We start from the raw sequence: 24,300 nt of genomic DNA, 5'->3' as shown, positions 1-24,300 counted from the left end.
ACAGGTAGAACGTGCAGACTCCGCATAGACAGTGACCCAGCGGTGAAGTGAAGGCTAAATCACCCGCCCCCATCTGCAAGTCTGGCAGGTCCGATATCCTAAACGTGGTCCCCAGGGGGCTGGGTCCAAGTCCATTTGCAAAATATCTGACGTGCTGAACAAAGAGCCCCAAATCTTCCCCAACTTCAGGCAGGAGCAGAACATAAGCAAGTGGTTGGTCGGGTCTCCCTCACACGACTCGCAAATGTGCTCCACTCGCTCAAACAACCTGCCTATCGTCGACCTCGTCAGGTGCGCCCTGTGCACCATCTTTAATTGTATTAACCCTAATCTCGCACATGAAATCTAACACCCAATCTCGCCGGCTCAAACAAATTATTTGCTCGGATTGGCATCAGCTTGGACCCCACTCCTTATTTAAAATGCTGCCGAAACATACCTCCATATCTTCAGTGTGGCCTGCCTAAATATTTCCCTGGGGCAAACTGGCATGGCACTGTTGCCAGCGCCCCCGACCCCCTACAAGAACCTGCTTCCATCCTCGCTCAAATTGACACCCGCCCCCTGCACCTTCTCGACATTCACCGCCCAATAATAATACATCCGATTCGGTGGAGCCAAACCTCCCAACTGTCTTCTCTGTAGCACCATTTTAAAATCCTAGCTACCTTGCCTGCTCAGATAAATGACAAAATCAACTGTGCCACCCCTATGAAAAATGCTTTCGGCAAGAAGACCGATAAACATTGAAATAAAAATGAAAACTGTGGCAAATTATTCATCTTTAGGATTATACATGGCTTGCCAATGATAGAGGGCGATTGTCCCACCCCTGAAGTTTCACCTTGACCCCACGAACAGGCTTGTAAAGTTCAATTTACGGAGCTGGGCTGAATCGTGAGTCACCTGCATCCCCATGATACCTGAAGTGAGTGGTCGCCACACAAAGCGGCAATACCCCCAAACTAGCTCCCGTCTCTGGCGGGGAGGCCAAAAAATACTGGCTCTTTTCTAAGTTCAAGTTGTATCCCGCAAATGCCACAATTTGCTCAAGCAGCCCCATGATATCCCCCACCATGGGGACTGGGTCCGAAATATACAAAAGAAAGTAATCTGCATACGAGGACACCCTAAGCTCCATCCACCTTCCCCACCACCCCCTCCACTTATCCGAGCTGCTCAGCACAATGGCCAAGGACTCCATCGCCCTTTCTTGTTGCCCTGTGTAGCTAAAAGTATCCCGAGTTCACTGCATTCATATGAACACTTGCCTTCGAATCCTTGTAAAACAATTCGACCCACGCTACAAACTTGGGCCCAATACCAAACCATTCCAAAACCACAAATAAATAACTCCACTCTACCCAATCAAAAGCTAGCCGTAAACCCGAGGCCAATCACTTATCCTTCACAATCCCTGTCTGGCTCCCTGCGGGAGACACTCCTTCAGCCTAAGCTCCAACATTTTGGCAGGGATTTTGGCATCTGCATTTAGCAGGGCTATTGGCCGATGAGATCCATACTCAGTGGGTCCTTATCTTTCCATAACAAAAGCAAGATAAATGCCTACCCCATTGTCCCTGGAAGCGCCCGCCCTCCGCTACCACGTCCTCAAACCTCCCCAATAACTGCCGTGCCAGCCTGTCCACAAACCTATTATAAAATTCCACCGGGAACCCATCTGGCTCCAATGTCATACCAGTTTGCATTCTCCCTATCGCTGCCTGAACCTCCTCAACCCCCACTCGTTCCTCCAGCCACACCTTATCCTCTTCCACTAATGGACACTCCAACCCCTCTAAAAACTTGCTCATATCTCACTCGTCCACTGGGGGCTACAACCTCTCCAACTTTTGATAACATTCCTCAAATGCCGCCAGAGCTGGCCTGCCAACAAGCGACTGGCCTTCTGCCCGTACTCGTACACAGCACCCTTTGCCACAGAAACATAACATCAACCATAACATCAGAAACCATATTTCCAACTCCGTTCAGTCCCTGTCCTTCAGCCTTCACAAACACCTCTGCCTCCTTTGTTGTTTCGAAGAAATTGTCCTTGTAGTTGTGCGTAACCCTCAGTCTCGCCAGGTACTGCGTACCTTCGCTCTGTTGAGGATCGTTCGCCCGTGACCAAAGAGACCGATGAGTCCGATCCAGCCCGAAGGGGTGGCATTATCCTCCTACCCCAGCAGCTTTGTGAACATCCCCGAGAAGTACTCTGTCGGCCTTGGGCTCTCCAACCCCACAATCTGCGGATTCTGTCGCAACGACCTGTTCTCCAGGTCCCCCATCTTGGCTCTCAGTCCTTTATCACTGTCCTCCACCTTAAACGGCTGCACTTTCAGAAAGGCAAGCTAGTCGCTGTTCCACGACAGTGTCTCCACCCCCTTCCACACCTCACCATGCTCACGCGCCGTCTCCGCCTTTCCAAGAGCTTCCTTATTCAAGCCCGACGCATCTTCCTCTGACTGAGAGTTCCCATCATCTCCTTCCCACGTCGCTCAAAATGCTTTGCAAATTGCTGCTCAAATTCCTCGGCCAGTGTATCCACCATAATGGATGCAGCTCCACCTGGTGAACCTGCTCCCGCCATCTTTTCTCCCACAGAACTCTGCACCGTGCTCAAGCTTGCTGGCAGACTACCGCTTGTTTCTTTTCTTGTTGTGTTCTTTCATTAGGGTTTCCATACCCTCTGATACCAATTATTGTATTGGAGAAAGTTCTATGAAAGTTGTCCTAAAAACTGGGTGAAAAGGGCCAGAAATCGAGAATTCTAGTGGGCGACACCCAACAGAGACTTGGGTGTGCTAGTGCATGAGTCACAGAAGGTTGGTTTACAAGTGCAACAGGTGATTAAGAAGGCAAATGGAATTTTGTCCTTCATTGCTAGAGGGATGGAGTTTAAGACTAGGGAGGTTATGTTGCAATTGTATAAGGTGTTTGTGCGGCCACACCTGGAGTATTGTGTTCAGTTTTGGTCTCCTTACTTGAGAAAGGACGTACTGGCGCTGGAGGGTGTGCAGAGGAGATTCACTAGGTTAATCCCAGAGCTGAAGGGGTTGGATTATGAGGAGAGGTTGAGTAGACTGGGACTGTACTCGTTGGAATTTAGAAGGATGAAGGGGGATCTTATAGAAACATTTAAAATTATGAAGGGAATAGATAGGATAGATGCAGGCAGGTTGTTTCCACTGGCGGGTGACAGCAGAACTAGGGGACATAGCCTCAAAATAAGGGGAAGTAGATTTAGGACTGAGTTTAGGAGGAACTTCTTCACCCAAAGGGTTGTGAATCTATGGAATTCCTTTCCCAGTGAAGCAGTTGAGGCTCCTTCATTACATGTTTTTAAGGTAAAGATAGATAGTTTTTTGAAGAATAAAGGGATTAAGGGTTATGGTGTTCGGGCCGGAAAGTGGAGCTGAGTCCACAAAAGATCAGCCATGATCTAATTGAATAGCGGAGCAGGCTCGAGGGGCCAGATGGCCTACTCCTGCTCCTAGTTCTTATGTTCTTATGCGACCTCCACCTCCATATCGTTACCGGAGGTCCACCCCATTCACTTCTGTCTGCTCTTTTTGTCGACAATTTTCTTAATATTTCCTCGCATTTTGTCATCCATGTTCAGCCAGAAATCTTCCAGGGACATAATGTGACAATATGCAATTCTCCTGGATTAGTTGAGCAGGAGCTGTGTGAGCGCGATAAATGAATGGATTATAGACTGAATCGTGCCAGAGCTCACAGAAACACAAGTATTGCCATGCTTGCATCACATGACGAGACACACACACACACACACACACACACACATACCCCTCCCACCCCCGTCCAATTTATAGTGTCAAGTACTGCTCGGATTCCCAATAATCTGTAAAGTGAATTGGCCACCACTTTTACTTGGGAAATAGGTTAGCTGGTGCAGGAAATGCAAAATGTGTCACTAATTTGCAATGCTGTTATGAAGTTGGGGTATTATGAAGGAGATTGTAACTTTGATTCAGATCTATGCTGTGTAAAATGTTCATTGCTAATAGTATAGTAGTAATATATAAACTTTTCATTCATTATTGCCATCCCTTCTGGGTAGAAAAATAATCACCTGTATTATTTTCCTCTTGCACATTGCACCCCAACTCAACCAAATTACCAGGACTGCAAGTAGCCAATATTTTTCATTTCACAGTGTATTGTATAATTTTTCACTTCTGAAGAATGAAATGGTGAAAACAAAACTGAAATAAGTTCCAAAGAGAAGCAAACCTACTGGGATTTTAACATCTCTTCACAGTGCCATTTTAAAGCTAGCATGATGCCAAGCCATATTAGATTAAATGGCCAAAGGTTTGGTCAGAGAGTAGGCTTTCATGAGCCTGTTGAGGAAAGAAGTATAGTGAGGAAATTCCAAAGCTTGAGGCCCCAGGCAACTGATGGCATGGCCACCAATGGTGGGGCAATTATAATCAAGAATCCACAGGAAGCCAGAATTAGAGGAATGCAGATATCTTGATTTGGAGATGGGAGGAGAAGAAGAATTACAAAGATACATTTGAGACCGGGAAAGAAGTTGAACATAGCCTGAGAATTTCAAAGTCAATATATTTCAATAGGAGGGATGTGAAAGCATTGGAAAGGGTGCAAAGGAGATTTACCAGCATGCTGCCTGGTTTGGAGGGTAGGTCTTATGAGGAAAGGTTGAGGGAGCTAGGGCTTTTCTCCATGGGGCAGAGGAGGATGAGAGGCAACTTAATAGAGGTTTATACAGTGATGAGAGGGATAGATAGATTGGACGTTCAGAGACTATTTCCTCGAGTGGATGTAGCTGTTACAAAGGGACATAACTATAAGGTTCGGGGTGGGAGATATAGGAGCGATGTCCGAGGTAGGTTCTTTACTTGGAGAGTGGTTAGGGTATGGAATGGACTGCCTGCTGTGATAGTGGAGTCGCACACTTTAGGAACTTTCAAGCGGTTATTGGATAGGCACATGGAGCACACCAGAATGACAGGGAGTGGGATAGCTTGATCTCGGTTTTGGACAAAGCTCGGCACGACATCGAGGGCCGAAGGGCCTGTTCTGTGCTGTACTGTTCCATGTTCTATGTTATGTATTATCTCTAGTTGAGGAGCTACCATTTGAAACTTTAACTAAAAGTAAAAATGTTGTCATGTGAGAGTACCTTTAAGAAATTAAGCAGCTCATATTACTGAAGTGATGTCAGAAGGTGGCGGGAGCTGAGCTGAGCTCACTTCTGTTTTTGGTTTCATAATAGTAATGTCTTTAACCTGATGTGTTTCTGTTTAAAGGTGGTAAGTCTCTTGGATGTTTGAAGGAACAACTGAAGGATTATTTAATGTTGTATTATTTTCGGGGTTATCTTTGAAGTAAAGGGTGTCAAGTGATCCAATGTTTATTTAAAAGGTTAAGTTGAATTTATGGAATAAACATTGTTTTGTGTTTAAAAACCCATGTGTCCATAATTGTAATACCATACCTGGAGAACAAGCCGTGTGCTTCAAAAGCAACAATCCATTAAAGGGAGAGGTTGATTGAACTCCATGATACATTTTTGGGGTTCTGAAAACGCCTCTCCCATAACAATGTTTTGAAACAAATCGCAATGCCACTCCATTGTTGGATTATATAATTTAATGCATGAATAACCACCACAATTATGGTGGGGGGCAGGAAATGGCAGGCCTAATTTAGGTTGAATTTCTGAAGTTTGTACTCATCTGCTTTCTTACCTCCTACAGGCAAGGAGACTGAAAAAGCCAAAGACCGATTTGACAAGGCCACGATGAAACTCCATAATTTGCACAATCAGTATGTGTTGGCAGTGAAAGGGGCCCAACTACACCAGGAACAGTATTATGATAAAGCTCTTCCTCTGCTGCTAGATTCTCTGCAGAAGATGCAGGAGGAAATGATTCTTGCTTTGTAAGAAATATTCTAGATAACTCATCTGATGTTTTTTTTACCTAACAGACTGTGTTAATCTAGTTTTGGAACAATGTACTACTTTGCCAGTCTATATGGCTGAATAATGAACCTACTTTAACATGGGGATCTGATCTTTTAATTAAAAATATTCACTTTAATGTGCAGCATGGCCCTCATTGAGAATTGTCAGCACACTTGCAAATCGGCCAAACATTATGATCCTTCATCCCAAAGAAAAATGGTCAGTTTTTAAACAACAGTTAAAATTGGGATTTCGAAAACTGCCTGGAGGCGTTAATTTACGTTGCATTTTATTAATTTATGTTTTGACAGCTGGATGTAAAAGGAGGGGTGGTGACAGACTGAAGCAGGAGCTAATGGCTACTTTTGTTCCTGTAGTAGCATTTCACTATGTAAACTATATGTAAATATGGAGAAACCCATTGGTATTTATTCTTGCCACTTCTGACAAAATAGTAGCAGATAGAGTTCGAACGGTAGCATGGAATTTGTTGAAAGCTTGCATTATACTAATGGTGCATATACAGTTTACACAATTATTTATTTATTTTTTTAAATAATTTTTATTGGGATTTTTTGAAAAATATATATCAACAAAATAATAATAAACACCCCCCGGCACCCGTAATAACGCATATAACAAACCCCCCCCCCTACCAAAACCTAATAAACAACAAAATAAATTAACAATAAGCAAATTAACTTAAACACTATCCCCCTAAACCCCCCCCCCCCCCCCCCCCCCCCCCTCAAGGTTGCTGCTGCTGCTGACCTAGTACCTTAGCATTGAGCCAGAAAGTCGAGGAAAGGCTGCCACCTCCTAAAGAACCCTTGTACCGACCCCCTCAGGCAGAACTTGACCCTCTCCAGCTGAATGAATCCCGCCATGTCATTAATCCAGGTCTCCACGCTCGGAGGTCTCCCATCTTTCCACTGCAGCAAGATCCTCCGCCGGGCTACTGGGGATGCAAAGGCCAAGACATCGGCCTCTTTCGCCTCCTGCACTCCCGGCTCCACCCCAACCCCAAATATCGCGAGTCCCCAGCCTGGCTTGACCCTGGATCCCACCACCCTCGACACCGTCCTCGCCACCCCCTTCCAGAATTCCTCCAGTGCCGGGCATGCCCAGAACATATGGGCATGGTTCGCTGGACTCCCCGAACACCTGACGCACCTGTCTTCGCCCCCAAAGAACCTACTCATCCTAGATCCCGACATATGGGCTCGGTGCAGGACCTTGAACTGGATGAGACTAAGCCTCGCACATGAAGAGGAGGAGTTCACCTTCTCCAGGGCGTCCGCCCATGTCCCCTCCTCAATCTTCTCCGCCAGCTCCACCTCCCACTTAGCCTTCAGCTCCTCTACCGACGCCTCCCCCACCTCCTGCATTACCTGGTAGATGTCAGACATCTTCCCATCCCCGACCCACACCCCCGAAAGCACCCTCTCCCTTACCCCCCACGGGGGCAGCAAAGGGAACCCCTCCACCTGTCGCCGAGCAAACGCCTTGACCTGAAGGTACCTGAACATATTCCCCGGGGGGAGCTCAAACTTCTCCTCCAGTTCACCAAGGCTCGCGAACCTCCCGTCAATAAACAGGTATCCCAGCTTCCTAATGCCCGCCCCGTGCCACCCCAGGAACCTGCCATCCATGTTCCCTGGGACAAACCGGTGGTTCCCCTGTGACGGGGCCGCCACCGAGCCCCCCCCCCCCCCGTGTTGCCTCCACTGCCCCCAAATTTTGAGGGTAGCCGCCACCACCGGGCTCGTAGTGTACCTCGTTGGAGGGAGCGGCAGCGGCGCCGTTACCAGAGCCTTCAGGCTCGTGCCTCCACAGGACGCCATCTCCATCCGTTTCCATGCTGCCCCCTCCCCATCCATTACCCACTTACGTACCATCGAGACGTTAGCCGCCCAGTAATACCCAGAGAGGTTGGGCAGTGCCAGCCCCCCTCTATCCCTGCCCCGCTCCAAAAAGACCCTCCTTACCCTGGGAGTCCCGTGCGCCCAAACAAATCCCAGAATGCTGCTGTTCACCCTCCTAAAAAAGGCCCTCGGAACAAAAATGGGGAGGCACTGAAACAAAAACAAAAACCTCGGGAGCACCGTCATTTTAACGGACTGTACTCTACCCGACAACGGCAGCATGTCCCACTATTTAAATTCCTCCTCCATCTGCTCCACCAACCTAGTAAAATTGAGCTTGTGCAGAGTCCATCAGCTCCTAGCCACCTGAACCCCCAGGCACCTAAAACCTCTCACTGCCTTCTTTAGTGGGAGTCTACCAATCCCCTCCTCCTGATCTCCTGGGTGTATGACAAACAGCTCACTCTTGCCCAGGTTCAATTTATATCCCGAGAAACTCCCGAACTCAGCAAGAATCTCCATGACCTGCGGCATTCCCCTCACCGGGTCTGCTACATTCAACAGCAAGTCGTCCGCATACAGCGACACTCGGTGCTCCTCCCCACCTCCCCACCTCGCACCAAACCCCTCCACCTCCTCGACTCCCTGAGAGCCATGGCAAGAGGCTCAATTGTCAGCGCAAAAAGCAAGGGGGCACCCCTGCCTCGTCCCACGGTGGAGCCTGAAGTACTCGGATCTCCTCCCATTTGTCACTACACTCGCCATCGGGGCCTCGTACAGCAACCTCACCCATTTAATAAACCCCACCCCGAACCTCTCCAACACCTCCCACAAGTACCCCCACTCAACCCTGTCAAACGCCTTCTCCGCATCCAATGCCACCACAATCCCCGCCTCTCCTTCTGCTGCCGGCATCATTATCACATTTAGCAGCCTTCGCACGTTAGTGTTCAGCTGCCTCCCCTTCACAAAACCCGTCTGATCTTCATGAACAACCCCTGGCACCCAGTCCTCTATTCTAGTGGCCAAGATCTTCGCCAGCAACTTGGCGTCTACATTCAGCAGTGAAATTGGCCTGTATGATCCACATTGCAAGGGGTCCTTATCACGCTTCAGGATCAGGGAGATTAGCGCCCGAGACATCGTTGGGGGCAGAACATCCCCCTCCCATGCCTCGTTGAAGGTCCTAACCAACAGGGGGCCCAGCAGGTCTACATATTTCTTATAAAATTCAACCGGGAACCCATCCGGTCCTGGCGCCTTCCCCGACTGCATGTGGCCAATCCCACTGACCAGCTCCTCCAACTCAATTGGCGCCCCCAGTCCCTCCACCTGCTCCTCCTGCACCCTTGGAAATCGGAGCCTGTCCAAAACACTCTCCATTCCCCCTCCCACTGCCGGCGGCTCCGACTGGTACAGTTCCCTATAGAAGCCCCTAAAGACCTCATTGACCTCTGTCCCCTGCCGCACCACATTCCCATCTCTATCCTTCACTCCACCAATCTCCCTAGCCGCGTCCCGCTTACGAAGCTGGTGCGCCAGCATCCTGCTCGCCTTCTCTCCATACTCATAGACCGCTCCCTGTGCCTTCCTCCACTGTGTCTCCGCCTTTCTGGTGGTCAATAAATCAAACTTGGCCTGCAAGCTATGCCGCTCCCCCAGCAATCCCTCCTCCGGGGCCTCCGCGTACCTCCTATCCACACTCAACAGCTCCTCCACCAGTCTCTCCCTCTCCCTCCTCTTCCCCCCTCTCCCTATGGGCTCGGATGGAGATCAGCTCCCCCCTAATCACTGCCTTCAGAGCCTCCCAACCATCCCCACCTGGACCTCCCCAGTATCATTGACCTCGAGGTACCTCTCGATACATCCCCGAACCCTCCTACACACATCATCAGCCAACAACCCCACGTCCAGACGCCAGAGCGGGCGCTGGTCCCGCACCTCCCCCATCTCCAGATCCACCCAAGGTGGAGCATGGTCCGAAATCGCAATAGCCGAATACTCGGCCTCCTCCACCCTCGGGACCAGCCCCCTGCTCAAAACAAAGAAATCAATGCGGGAATAAACCCTGTGCACATGGGAGAAAAAAGAGTACTCCCGAGCCCTCGGCCTCCCGAACCTCCAGGGATCCACTCCTCCCATCTGGTCCATAAACCCCCTCAACACCTTAGCCGCCGCCGGCCTCCTGCCTGTCCTTGAACTAGAACGATCCAGTAGGGGATCCAGCACCGTATTGAAGTCCCCCCCCCCCCCCCCCCCCCCCCCCCCCCCCCCCCACCATGATCAAGCCCCCCATCTCCAGGCCAGGAATGCGGCCCAACATACGCCTCATGAAACCAGCATCATCCCAATTCGTGGCGTACACATTAACCAACACCACCCTCTCCCCCTGCAGCTTACCGCTCACCATCACATATCTACCGCCACTATCAGCCACAACCTCAGACGCCTCAAACGCCACCCTCTTCCCCACCAGGATCGCCACCCTCCCGGTTCTTCGAGTCGAGCCCTGAGTGGAAAATCTGCCCCACCCACCCCTTCCTCAGACGGACCTGGTCCGCAACCTTAAGGTGGGTCTCCTGGAGCATGGCCACGTCCGCCTTCAGGCCCTTCAGATGCGAAAACACCCGGGCCCGCTTAACCGGCCCATTCAACCCCCTCACGTTCCATGTAATCAGCCGGATTAGGGGGCACCCCGCCCCCCCCTCGCCCGTCGATTAGCCCATCGCCTGCTCGCCCCTGGCCATCACCCATTCGGCCCGTTTCCCACGGCGATAGAACCTCACCCCGACCCGCACCAACTCCTCCCTGGCCAGCTGACTTCTGCTGACCCCGGCAGCTCCCGCTCTAACTCCGACCGCTCCCGATATGAGGTCCCCCCTCCTCCCCTGCATCAGCTCCTGGGCACCGCTTCAGCGCGGGAAACCCGGTCTAATAACCACGCCTCTCGCCACCGGCTCCACCCCCTCGTCCCGTAGCGTGGGAAACCAGAGAAAAGCCCGCGCTTTCACACTGCCCCACCCCACCAACGCAGCTCCCAAACCGCAGTCCCAACCCAACCACCAACTCCATACAAACAGAGACACAGATCAACCACAAATCCCAGTACCCCCCTTAGAACACAAAACCATAACCCCCATCGTCCGAAAGCGAGAGAAAAAACAAAAACAAACAGAATAACCCACTACAGCATAAACAATGATACATAAATAGAAAAACTCCCACAACCCCCAATCTCTAGTTCAAGTCCAGCTTTTCAGCCTGCACAAGGCCCACGCTTCCTCCGGGGACTCAAAGTAGTGATGCCGGTCCTTGTAGGTGGCGCGCAGGCGGCAACATGCCGAACTTCACCTGCTTTCCATGGAGCACCGCCTTCGTCCGGTTAAACCCGGCTCTCCGCTTGGCCACCTCCGCACTCCAGTCCTGGTAGGTACGCACTAGCGAATTCTCCCACTTACTACTCCTCACCTTCTTGGCCCATCGGAGAACACAATCCCGGTCACTGAACCGCACCAGCACCGCCCGCGGGGGTTCATTCGCCTTAGGCCGCCTGGCCAGCACTCTGTGGGCCCCCTCCAGCTCCAGGGGCAGATGGAAGGATCCTGCCCCCACCAGCGAGTTCAACATCATGGCCACATAGGCCGGCAGATCCGACCCCTCCAGCCCCTCCTCGAGGCCCAGGATCCGCAGGTTCTTCCTCCGTGACCGAAGCTCCATCTCCTCTAACCGATCTTGCCACTTTTTATGAAGCGCCTCATGTATCTCCACCTTCCCTACGAGGGCCGAAACCACCTGCTCGCGCTCAGAGGCCTGCTGCTGCAACTCGAGTATCGCTGCACCCTGGGTTGTCTGGGTCTCCAGCAGCTTACTAGTCGTCACCTTCAGGGATTCCAACAACTCCCCTTTCAGCTCCGTGAAATAGCGCAGAAGGGCCGCCTGCTACTCCTCAGCCCACTGCCTCCACTCCTCAGGGGCTCCACCGGCCGCCATTTTGTCCACCTTCCCCCAATTTTCCAAGGGAGCTGCTGCCGTTTTTCTCCTCGCCCCACTTCGACTCCGCACCATAAATCCCGGGGGGTTTTGCTCCAGACCCCTTAATCCACCGGGAATCGTCGAATCAGCGCCGTTTGGGGCCCTTAAAAGAGCCCACAAGTCCTATTAAAGCGGGAGCTGCCGAACGGGTGGCTTAGCTCCGCATAGCCGCAACCGGATGTCCCCTGGATAATCTATTTTGATGGTTGTGATTGAGGATTATACGTTGTCAAGGATACGAATAGAACTCCTCTGCTTTCCTTTGAATAGTGAATAATGAATGTCAGTCGAACAGACAAGTCTGAAAGATGACACTTCAGTGTCGCATCAAAAAGCTCCACATAGCCGCAACCGGAAAGTCAGTTTACACAATTATTGTAATACAAAAGTTCAAGTAAATTATGACTCCAGTAATTTACGCTTGGTTTTTAAAACCACAGCAATATTAACTGTTATCATTTGCATTATCCATAGAGGCCTTGTCAAAACAGATGGTAATTAAATATTATAGCTTTGTCCCCTGTTCAGAACAGTGGTGAAGGAAATTTTTTTCATTCTTGCTGGTTGTTGTGTGCTGACGAATGTGTACACTTCTTTCTGTATCAAGACTGTAACTGACAAGTTTGGAAATTGTTGATTTGATTGCAAAATAGAGTTCTGTGATTTGATTGTGGTCCTGTTGCCGAATTAATCCAGAAGTCCTGAATCTCGTTTGACTGCTGAAATTTGAGAAAATGAAGGAGTATAAAACAAATACTGGACCGTGTCTGTGTGGGTTTCACCCCCACAACCCAAAGGACGCGCAGGTTAGGTGAACTGGCCATGCTAAATTGCCCCTTAATTGGGGAAAAAATAATTGGGTACTCTAAATTTTTTTTTTAAAAACCAGATGCTGGAATGTCCACTCATTATTTGAATCAATTAAAATGGAGATGAATGGCATGATTGTGGCCCTTGGTTTGGAGTTTGGTTTGCTTGAAACACATGCAGAAGGTGATTGTGTGGATCTGGAAATTTTTCTGCAATCGAAAAGACAAAAAATATTGGGGCCACTGGCTGGAGGATTGATCACAGAACATATTGCCATGACCAGGTTGTGGGCGTAGACTGTATTGTTACCCTAATTATCATGTGCATGCCTGGGTAATTGGTCCTTTTACATTTTGTCTTTCATATTGTTATATTTGATATATATGCTGATTACACTTTTTTCATTTGTTCATGGGATAGGAGTGTTGCTGGCAAGGCCTGCATTTACTGTTCATCCCTAAGAATATGGTGATGAACTGTGCCTTGAGCTGCTGCAGACAGTGTGGTATACGGTACAGCCAAAGTGCTGTGAGGGAGGGAGTTGTAGGACTTTGATGCAGTGACAATGAAGGAAAGGCAAAATAATTTGAAGAGAGGATAGCATGTGACTTAGAGGGGAGCTTGCTGATGGTGGTGTTCCCATCCACCTGCTTCCCAGTTCTTGGTGGTGGAAGTGCAGATTTGGAAAGTGCCTTGAAGGACTCTTGGCAAGATGCTGTTGTGCATCTTGTGTATGCTATAAATTGTTGCCACTGTGTGTTAGGGGTGGATGGAATTAATGTTGAAGTGGTGGAGAGATGCCAATGAAGGAGTTGGAGTTGCACTAATCCCAGCAAGTGCAGAATATCCCCTCTTGCTCTGACTTCTGCCTTGTGGATAGGTTTTGGGGAGTCAGGAGGTGAGTTACTCATGCAAACTTCCCAGCCTCTGACTTGCATTTGCAGCTACAATATTTTTATGACTGGCTCCATTAAATTTCAATGGTAACCCCTCAGGATGTTGATGGTGGAGGAACTTAGTGATGGTAATGGGCTTGAATTTTGAAAATGATTAGATTCTCTCATTGAAGGTAGTCCCTGCCTGCTATTTGGGTGGTGTGATTGTTACATGCTACATGTTACAGTCCAAGCTTATTGTCCAGGACTTGCAGCGTGTAAGCATGGACTGCTTCAACATCTGAGGAGTTGTGAATTATCAATCATCAGTACACACCTGCAGTTTTGACATTATGATGGAAAAGGCATTGATGAAGAAGCTAAAGATGATTTGGTATAAGGTACTAACCTGAGAAACTCCTGCTAAAAAGTACCCATTTTCCTTTATCCTAGGTTAGAACCTTAGTTAGGCCACACTTGGAGTATAGTGTTCAATTCTGGTCGCCACACTACCAGAAGGATGTGGAGGTTTTAGAGAGGGTGCAGAAGAGATTTACCCGGATGTTGCCTGGTATGGAGGGCATTCGCTATGAGGAGAGGTTGAATAAACTCGGTTTGTTCTCACTGGAACGACGGAGGTTGAGGGGCGACCCGATAGAGGTCTACAAAATTCTGAGGGGCATAGACAGGGTGGATAGTCGGAGACTTTTTCCCAGGGTTGATGGGTCAATTACTAGGGGCATAGGTTTAAGGTGCGAGGGTCAAGTTTTAGAGGAGATGTACGAGGCAAGTTTTTTTACACAGAGGGTAGTGGGTGCCTGGAACTTGCTGCCGGGGGAGGTGGTGGAAGCAGGGACGATGGTGACGTTTAAGGGCCATCTTGACAAATACATGAATAGGATGTGAATAGAGGGATGCGGACCCCGGAAGTGTAGAATTTTTTAGTTTAGACGGGCAGCATGGTTGGCAGAGGCTTGGAAGGCCAAAGGGCTTGTTCCTGTGCTGTACTTTTCTTTGTTCTTCCTTTTTTCCAGGTATGGCTCCAGGCAGTGGAGAGTCTTCCTTTGATTCCCATTGACATCAATTTGGCTGGAGTTCCTTGATAGTTCACGTCCTCAAATGCTGCCTTGATGTTAAAGGCAGTCATTCTCACTTCACTGTGGAAGCTAGCTTTTTTTTCCATGTTTGGACTAAGGCTGCAATGAGAGCTGACGATAAGCAGTTCTGATAGATCCCAAGCTGAGCATCGGTGAGCAGGTTATTGTTGTATAACTGCTGCTTGGTAGCACTTTCCACCATTCCTCCAGGCGATTTAGAGTAGGTGGAGTTGGTAATTAGCTATGTTTGATTGTCCTGTGTTTTGTGGGCAGGAAATATCTGGACAATTTGCCACATTGTTGTTTGGATGACAGTGTTGTACTGGTTTGGGGCATACTAATTCTGGAGAACTAGTCTTCCGTCTACAGGCTATTGTCGGGCGCATAATCTGTGCTTTCCCAGTGTGTCCGGCTGTTTCTTAATATCTCATACAGTGAATTGACATCTGTAATGCAGGGGACCCCAGGAGAGACTCAGTTGCCTCATTGACTCCCTACTCCGACAGAATGTGCAAATACTTTAACCTCGTCTTTCAAAGTGACGTGCATCGAGGATCATTGAGGACTGAGATATTTGAAGAGCCTCTCCTTGTTAAGTTCTAAAATCCTTTATGGGATGTGAGCGTTGCTTGCACGGCCAGTATTTGTTGCTCATTCCTAATGGCTTATAAGAAAGTGGTGGTGAATTGCCTTTTTAAACTGCTGAAGTTCATCTGTTGTAAGTAGTTCGTTGTTCACCAGCATTCATGATTAAATGTTGCAGGATTGCTGAGCTTTGATGTGATCATTGACTATAGGATTGTTTAGCTTCCTTTTAGTGTGCATGTGGTGCAGCTTTATCAGATTGCCATCTCAATTTTAGCTATGCTCGTGCTGCTCTTGGCATTCTCTCCCTTTGCATCATTGAACCAGGGGTGGTTCTTTAGATTGATGGTAATGATGGAGTGAGGGATATGCTGAGGTTACAGATTGTGGTCAGGTGATCCACCTGGTTTTATTCTCATTGGGCTTTTTTGTAATTTAATACACCCGAATGGCTTGCTAGGCCATTTCAGAGGGCAGTTAAAAGTCAGCCACATTGCTGTGGTTTGGGAGGCATTGTCGTGTTTACTGTGGAAGATGAACTCACAAAGTGAAATAACTTGGTCAGTGAATTGGGCAGTCTTAAATAGTCATGAGTTTTCATTTATTGGGTTGGAGTGAAGCCTATCTGTGGGGTTGCAGTGATTAACACTGACCTAGTTGTAGGACTATAGCCCAAACCATACCAGAGATGGCTAATATTTGATAATATTTAGTTTTGCCTGTCAGTTACGCAGAGGGAGGCATGTAAATATCACTGCAGACAAGTGCGTAAAATGTTCTTGGGGGTAATTTGTAAGATGAGTTTTTGGTTAAACTTAATGCAGAAATTTAAACACTGAAGTGTTGCTGCATGTGTTCCCAGTATTGCTCTTGTGGGAGATTCCTGACCATAGTGTTACTGACATTATCATTTGATCAGCAAAATATTATTTGTAAGCCATACAAGATAGCAAAAAATATTTTAAAATAATTTCCACCTATGCAAATTGCCATGTTTTATCGTTCTATTTCTCTGACTGCTGATCAGATGTCTTCAGCTGGTCCCAACATTTTGCATATTAGAGAATTGGTGTGTATTTAGATCCACGGTACTAATTTTTCTTTTTTATAATGGGGGTTGTAACTGTCCCCTGAGAGCTAACTGTAGAATTGCAGAAATGCCTTTTGAAATGAAAAAAGATGTCTACGATCTTCTAGTTTTCTGATACAAGACATCGTTAGTATGGGAAGTAGGAATGCACCTCTAGCTCCATGGACAAAAACACCAGAACACTCCATAGTGTCATGAATTCAGCATAATGCAAGACTTCATGTGCACCTACATTTAAAAAAAAAAGAAGTTTGTCTTTCGTGAGAATTGGAAGAAAAGCACACTGTTTTTGCAAAAATGTTGTCATTTTCTTATCTTTGGATCTGACTCATCTGGAGGTTTGAAGTGAAAATGGGCCTGTAGAATTAACAAAATATAATTATTTTCCTGTTTAATTCCTTTAGGAGGACAACTCAAACGCAGCAAAAATATATATCACTGTTAAAGCCGGTGGACGATATAGATTTTTTTTTCATAAGAGTCAGAACCATAGAGCCATCATGGCACAGGAGAAGCCAGTAGGCTCATTGAGTGGTAAATTTAACTTGCGTGTATTCCATCTTTTTACGTCTGATCTTTGTTCCTTTCATATTCAACACATCCTTGTGCAACAACCAGTGTCGATGGGTGGGAAACTACTGTATAAATGAAGTTGCAGTTTTATTATTGTGAACTCTGTTGTCAACTTTGCATTTGATTCTATCCAATTTCAGAATAGCATTTTTGAAAACCATTAAGTAAACTTTAAGGGCAGATGTTTTGATGCCCTAAGTTGACGATCCATCTAGTTCAGAAGAATGCTCTGCATTTGAGGCATTTCTTGTTAAAACATTTGAAACATCAGAACCGCCAAATTTGTGCTGAAGTGCAAGAAATGCAAGAGGTTGGAATGATTTCCCAGCAGGTCACCCCTAGGTCAACAACTATAATTATTTTGGATGTGTTTCAGCACTGGTCCAAGAGGAGGCTGGAAGGAAATACTGCTCTCTGGCAGCTTGTATGTGGTGGTAATGGAGCAAGGTCAAGTGATGAGTGCCAACAGGCTGAAAATTTAAATTTGCTGTTTTCCCTGTCTCAGTGTAATAACCTCTGGGCTCCATGTCGACCAGGATTTAGTCCTTGCATGCTGTTTGTGCCTACTCACGCATGCATTCAGTTCTGGCAACAATGCTGGTAAAGCAGACGGCATTTAGGATGACTTTGCCAGCTTGTTCTGATTTCTATTTTTAAAATATTATTATTGGTTTCACATTATTTTATCTTCTGTAATTTAAGGAATTGTACCATATCGAACAGCCAGTCTGCAGCCTTGGGTGGCGCTGTTGATCTCTGGATAGGCAGAATTTTCTGGCGGACGATCAGGGAGGCATCTGCCCTCTCCCCATAGAGTTCTGGCTATTCTGATACCCCGAAGATGGCCACTAGTGGGCATGGCTCCACCCTCACTCCCACAACTTTGGACACGACATCGAAAAAGGCGGTCCAATACCCTACAAGTCTCCGGCAGATTAGCACATGTTGGTGTAGTTGGCCGGGCCTCTCTGGCACCATTCACATTTGTCTTCCACCTCGGGGAAGACACGCTCATGCGTTTTCTGGTCAACTGCGACCTGTGCACCATCTTTAGTTGTGTTATGCTCAGCCCCGTGCATGAGGTAGTGGTGTTTGCCCTTGCAGTGCTTCGAAAAACAGAGTCCTCCCCCTGTCGCTATGTCCAGCTCTTCCTCTCACTGCTCCCCTGTCTCATTAAGCATTGACCGTACCTCCTTGAGCAGTCCGCACATGTTAGCGCAGTTACTGTCCCCTAGTTTGTCTGTGATTAGATCTGTCCAGTGGGGAGTGTCCTGGTAGCTGGGGGAACATTGCTGTCTCCTTGCAGAGGAAGTTCCTTATTTTCATATACCGGAGCTCATTCCCTTTCAGGAGCTGGAGCTTGTACGCGAGTTCCCCCAGGATCATTACTCTGCTGTGCATGTATTGGTCCCCACCCTTCAGTCCTGCCTCCACCTTTTGAAGGAGGTGTCTGTTGTCATAGGGGTGAATTTATGGTTCTGGCACATGGCCGTGGTGGACATTACAACTGGACCGAAGTGGTGCTTGAGTTGATTCCAAGTCCTCCACTGTTCCTGGACTTCTTGAGTACTTGGCTGGGCAGGGTGTGTCCTCTATTCTTAACCATTCCACCTCTGGCTCTGTGATCCATCCTCGTACTCTTTCTGCTGTCACTGCCCAGTGGTAGAATAGGGGATTCAGAACGTCGAGGACCCTTCCATATTCCTTCTCCTCTTTCGCTTTTGCGGGCCCTCTCATTTTCTCTCTCTCTCGGGGAGAGAAAGAGGACGTGGAGGACGTGCAGACTCCGCACAGACAGTGACCCAGCCGGGAATCGAACCTGGGACCCTGGAGCTGTGAAGCATTTATGCTAACCACCATGCTACCGTGCTGCCCCATGTTAGTAACCTTGCCACTTGTGCCTTGACGCAGTGATTTGATTGATCTGGTTAGTGGATGCACTCTCCAGGTTCCGCACTGTTGTCTCCTGAGTCTCCGGTCTGTCCTTTTCGGCATCTTTTTAAAGAGGGTCAAAGCGACCTCTATGGCTAACCATCTTTGACTCCATTGAGGAGGACCTCATGGAGGCCATGTGCCTTTGGAGCTCTGTTGATAGAAGCTCTGTTAGTGGGTTGGTCGGAGTTCACATTGGTGAACCTGCTTGGTCCGCCATGTTCTGTTCTGCCTCGCTCCATGTCTAAGCTCTGGATTATCCTCTCCCGGCTCTAATTATTGCTGTTTTTCCAGGTCCGTGGCTGATTTGCAGGCATTCCCTCGGATGGCTGTTAGTTTAGGCTGGAGAAGTGGTTTGTTATATGGGTGTATGATTTGCGGGCTAAGTTGAAGATCGTGAGGGAGAACCACCTTTTGTGCGACCGCTCAATACAGTGCTACCACCCGAGGTCCAGATTTCTATATTGTTTTTCTTTTTAAAATTTAGAGTACCCAATTCATTTTTTCCAATTAAGGGGCAATTTAGCGTGGCCAATCCCCTAACCAGCCCATCTTCGGGTTGTGGTGGCAAAACCCACACAAACACAGGGAGAATGTGCAAACATCACTCAGACCGTGACCTAGAGCCGGGATCGAACCTGAGACCTCAGTGCCGTGATGCAACGGGGCTAACTACTGCGCCATCGTGTTGCCCCTAGATTTCTATTTTTGATGGAGTTTTGTGACAGGTGCAAAAAGGGCAAATATCTAGTAGAACAAATGCCCTGTTGCAAATTCTTCTGTACAAGTTATGTAATTCTGCTTCAAACTTGGAGAAGCCTGAATTATTTTATCCCCGAAGAACATAATCAAATTGAAATGTGAGAAATATAGAATAAATAAAATGGTACATTTATTTCTGCTTAAAAGGGCTGGTTTAGCACAGTGGGCTAATCAGCTGGCTTGTAATGCAGAACAAGGCAGCAGCGCGGGTTCAATTCCCGTACCGGCCTCTCCGAGCAGGCGCTGGAATGTGGCGGCTCGGGGCTTTTCACAGTAACTTCATTGAGCCTACTTGTGTCAATAGCAATTATTATATTATTATTATTATCCTTCCAGTTTTGGGTGAGCAGCACTTCCTTCACCCGAATACGGGTCAGCCCATCATCATCAGTTGCTGACGAAAACTTGATTCAGTTGTCACCTATTTTCATCTCTCAGCATACTGAGTTGGTTTGCATTATTACTGATCATAAAGCAAGTTTCAGATCATATCCTCTCCCATCAGTGTCTGCCTCTATCTCACTCACATCATCTGCTGCTTGTTTAGCACAGTGGGCTAAACAGCTGGCTTGTAATGCAGAACAATGCCAGCAATTACCGGTTCAATTCCCGTACCGGCCTCCCCAAACAAGTGCCGGAATGTGGTGACTCGGGGCTTTTCACAGTAACTTCATTGAAGCCTACTTGTGACAATAAGCGATTATTATTATTATGAAATCCGCATCCATATCCAGACTTGAGATTTTCAGACTACCCTGCGCTGTTGGTAAACATCTGTCCAGCATGGTAGCACAGTGGTTATCATTGTTGCTTCACAACTCCAGGGTCACAGGTTCGATTCCCAGCTTGGGTCACTGTCCGTGCGGCGTCTGCACGTACTCCCCGTCTCTGCGTGGGTTTCCCCCGGGTGCTCCAGTTTCCTCCCAGAAGATCCGAAAGACATGCTTGTTAGGTGAATTGGACATTCTGAATTCTCCCTCAGTGTACCCAAACAGGCGCCGGAGTGTGGCGACTAGGGGATTTTCACAGTAACTTCATTGCAGTGTTAACGTAAGCCTACGTGTGACACAAATAAAGATTATTATTATCAGCTGATGAAGCCCTGCCCTCTGGAATCTCCTCTTCAAGGAGGAGAGGGAAGTGGAAATGTTTTAGACGCTCCTTAAAATCCATGTCTTTGATCAAGCCGTTGGTCGCCTCATTTTCTCACCAGGGTTTATTAATCTTTGGAATTCACAGCCCCAGAGAGTAGAGGCTGGGGCCACAATATATTCAAGGCTGAATTGGGCAGATTTTGATTCTCAATAGAACAGTACAGCACAGAACAGGCCCTTCGGCCCTCGATGTTGTGCCGAGCAATGATCACCCTACTCAAACCCACGTATCCACCCTATAGCCGTAACCCAACAACCCCCCCCCCCCCCCCCCCCCCCCTTAAACCTTACTTTTTTTATTAGGACACTACGGGCAATTTAGCATGGCCAATCCACCTAACCCGCACATCTTTGGACTGTGGGAGGAAACCGGAGCACCCGGAGGAAACCCACGCACACACGGGGAGGACGTGCAGACTCCACACAGACAGTGACCCAGCCGGGAATCGAACCTGGGACCCTGGAGCTGTGAAGCATTTATGCTAACCACCATGCTACCGTGCTGCCCACAAAAACGACCGGAGGGCTGAAACATTCTGGGGAAGGGGTAATTTGACAATCGATTCAATTCTTTTGAACTCGATCTTGCGTTTGCCGTGCGTGATGACTGTACCCAAATACATCACTTTGTTCTCTAATATTTGGGCCTTCCTTTTTTTTTTCTTTTTTTTAAATAAATTTAGATTACCCAATTATTTTTTCCAATTAAGGGGCAATTTAGTGTGGCCAATCCACCTACTCTGCACATTTTTGGGTTGTGGGGGCGAAACCCACACAGACACGGGGAGAATATGCAAACTCCACATGGACAGTGACCCAGAGCCGGGATCGAACCTGGGACCTCAGCGCCGTGAGGCGGTTGTGCTAACCACTAGGCCACCGTGCTGCCCTAATTAATGTAGTAGGTGGGGCAGGGGAAAATTTACGTTAAAGGTACTATATAAATGCAAGATGCCAAGTGGAAGAAGGGGTATGTTGAGGAAATATCTTGGGCTGGATTCTCCAGTCAGCTAGCCCGCTTACCCACGCGGTGTGCCCTTGCCGGCAGCGGGATTCTCCGTTCCTGCCACCTGCCAAGGGATTTCCCATTGTGGTCACCCTACACCACCAGGTGCGCTGCTGGTGCAATGGAGAATCCCACCGGCGTAGAATTCAGCTCCTTATGTTCTCCTTTGCTTATCCAATAACCGCTTGAAAGTTCCTAAAGTGTCCGACTCCACTATCACAGCAGGCAGTCCATTCTATACCCTAACCACTCTCCAAGTAAAGAACCTACCTCGGACATCCCTCCTATATCTCCCACCCCAAACCTTATAGTTATGCCACTTTTTGTAACAGCTACATCCACTCGAGGAAATGGTCTCTGAACGTCCAGTCTATCTATCACACTAATCATCTTACAAACCTCTATTAAGTCGCCTCTCAACCTCCTGCGCTTCAAAGAGAAATCGTAGAAGATAGGAGCAGGAGGAGGCCTTTTGGCCCTTCAAGCCTGCACCGCCATTCATCACCATCATGGCTGATCATCCAACTCCATAGCCTAATCCTGCTTCCTCCCCATAGCCTTTGATCCCATTCTCCCCAAGTGCTGTATCCAGCTGCCTATTAAATATATTCAAAGTTTTAGTATCAACTACTTCCTGTGATAATGAATTCCACAGGCTCACCACTCTTTGTATGAAGAAGTCTCTCCTTCTCTCTGTCCGAAATGGTTTATCCTGAATCCTCAGGCTGTGACCCCTGATTCTGGACACACCCATCATTGGTCACATCTTCCCTCATCTACCCTGTCTAGTTCTGTTAGAATTTTATAAGTCTTCATGAGATCCCCCCTCATTCTTCTGCACTCCAGCGAGAACAATCCCAACCTAGTCAATCTCTCAATCGTCAATCGTATGACAGTCCTGCCATCCCTGGAATCAGTCTGGTAAACCTTTGCTGCACTCCCTCGAGAGCAAGAACATCCTTCCTCAGAGAAGGAGACCAAAACTGCACACAATATTCCAAGTGTGGCCTCACCAAGGCCCTGTACAATTGCAGCAACACATCCCTGCTTCTAAACTCGAAACCTCTTGCAATGAAGGCCGACATGCCATTAGTCTTTACTGCCTTCTGCACTTGCATGCTTACCTTCAACGAATGGTGCACAAGGACACCCAGGTCCTGCTGCACACTCCCCTCTCCCAATTTGCAACATTTCAGGTAGTAATCTGTCTTCCTGTTTTTGCTTCCAAAATGAATAACTCACATTTATCCAAATTATACTGCAGTGGCATTAAAATCGCTGAATCTTCCCCATCAACGTCATGGAGGTTACTTTTGACCAGAAACTTTAGACCAATCCTACAAATGTGGCTACAAGAGCAGGGAGTATCCTCTCCAAAAGCACCACAAACACAACAGCAAGCAGGCTCACCTGCAGGACGCAGAGAGAACATGGGAATTTGTCTTAAAAGTTAAAGTCTACCAGACATCACATCATTTCTCTATGTCTGAGAGGCGTGGATAACATACCAATGTTAAATCAACAAGATGCATTGCACCATTGCTGCTTAAGATGTATCTGTAACATCAAATAACAGACCAAAATCCCAAACATCAAAGTTCTACAAGGTTTTACATACCTGGTAGTGAGAGAATATTCATCAAAACTTAACTTTGCTGGGTTGCCATATGGCCTCCACGCAGAATTCCAGCACACTGAAGGCTGTTGAACATACAGCCATACGCTGTCCCAAACCTGGATACAAAGACATTCTGAAAGCCAAACTCTGATCATGTCACTTTGACCCCACTACTATGCACGGTAAAAACAACCCATGACTGCTGGATAGCTTCAAATGGTAAAGTCCCTGTCATCAAGCAATCTCAATGTTTGAAGAGCCAGGACTCAGCAAGACAATTGAGTATGCTATAAAGTGAGTGCTTTCATCCACACCAACAGTGATTTTATAAGTAACATTTTCAATCGAATATGCAAATTATGGTTTGGTTTTACATCACTTCTGACGGCCCCAATCTACACTGAACAATTAGTCTCTTTGCTGAACACCCGATGTTAAATGCATCATCATAGATGCAGGTCAGAATGAGTAACTGAGATCCTGACTCTACAACGCCTGCCCACCATTAACCAGGCTAAAATCCAGAGTGTGATAGGATGCATGATGCTTGCCTGGATGAGTAACAACGCTCCAGAAGCTTGTTACTTCTGTTATTTTGATATATTTACAATCATTGACTTCCTTTCTGTTTCTCTTCTGTTCTCAAATGTCTTTCCTGGCAAACCATTGCACCTTTCTATCACCTCTGTATCATCATGTTCTTGCTGATAAATCTTGTCTTCTCAACCCTAATGTAGCTTGTCTCTTTTTTTCTGCTTGCAGGTTTAGATTTCCTCTTCTGTGAAGTAAAATGCATACATTTTGCAATGTTCCATCTTGCATTTTAAACAAAGCTAAAGCAAGAACCTTTTACCAACTAATTTTTAACATTTTCTATCTGAGCATCTGTGGATGCTTGTTTAACTCCCGGCTCTCCCACTAATTTGAATTGACCTCTGT

At 47.6% G+C, this 24,300-nt stretch overlaps 1 protein-coding gene across 4 annotated transcripts in view; it reads left to right on the top strand.

Moving 5' to 3' along the window:
• fer (fer (fps/fes related) tyrosine kinase) overlaps positions 1–24,300 on the top strand; it is a 364,060-nt gene that overhangs the window by 85,490 nt on the left and 254,270 nt on the right. For all 4 annotated transcript variants that reach the window (XM_038805140.1, XM_038805141.1, XM_038805139.1 and 1 more), the window contains exon 5: positions 5,754–5,937. In XM_038805140.1, the coding sequence (XP_038661068.1) occupies positions 5,754–5,937 (184 nt within the window). The remainder of the gene's footprint in view (positions 1–5,753; positions 5,938–24,300) is intronic.

The sequence above is a fragment of the Scyliorhinus canicula genome, chromosome 8 (genome assembly GCF_902713615.1).
Source record: "Scyliorhinus canicula chromosome 8, sScyCan1.1, whole genome shotgun sequence".
NCBI classification, from domain to species: domain Eukaryota; kingdom Metazoa; phylum Chordata; class Chondrichthyes; order Carcharhiniformes; family Scyliorhinidae; genus Scyliorhinus; species Scyliorhinus canicula.
The sequence above is the reverse complement of the archived record's forward strand: the minus strand, read 5'-3'. Positions and strand labels throughout refer to the sequence as shown.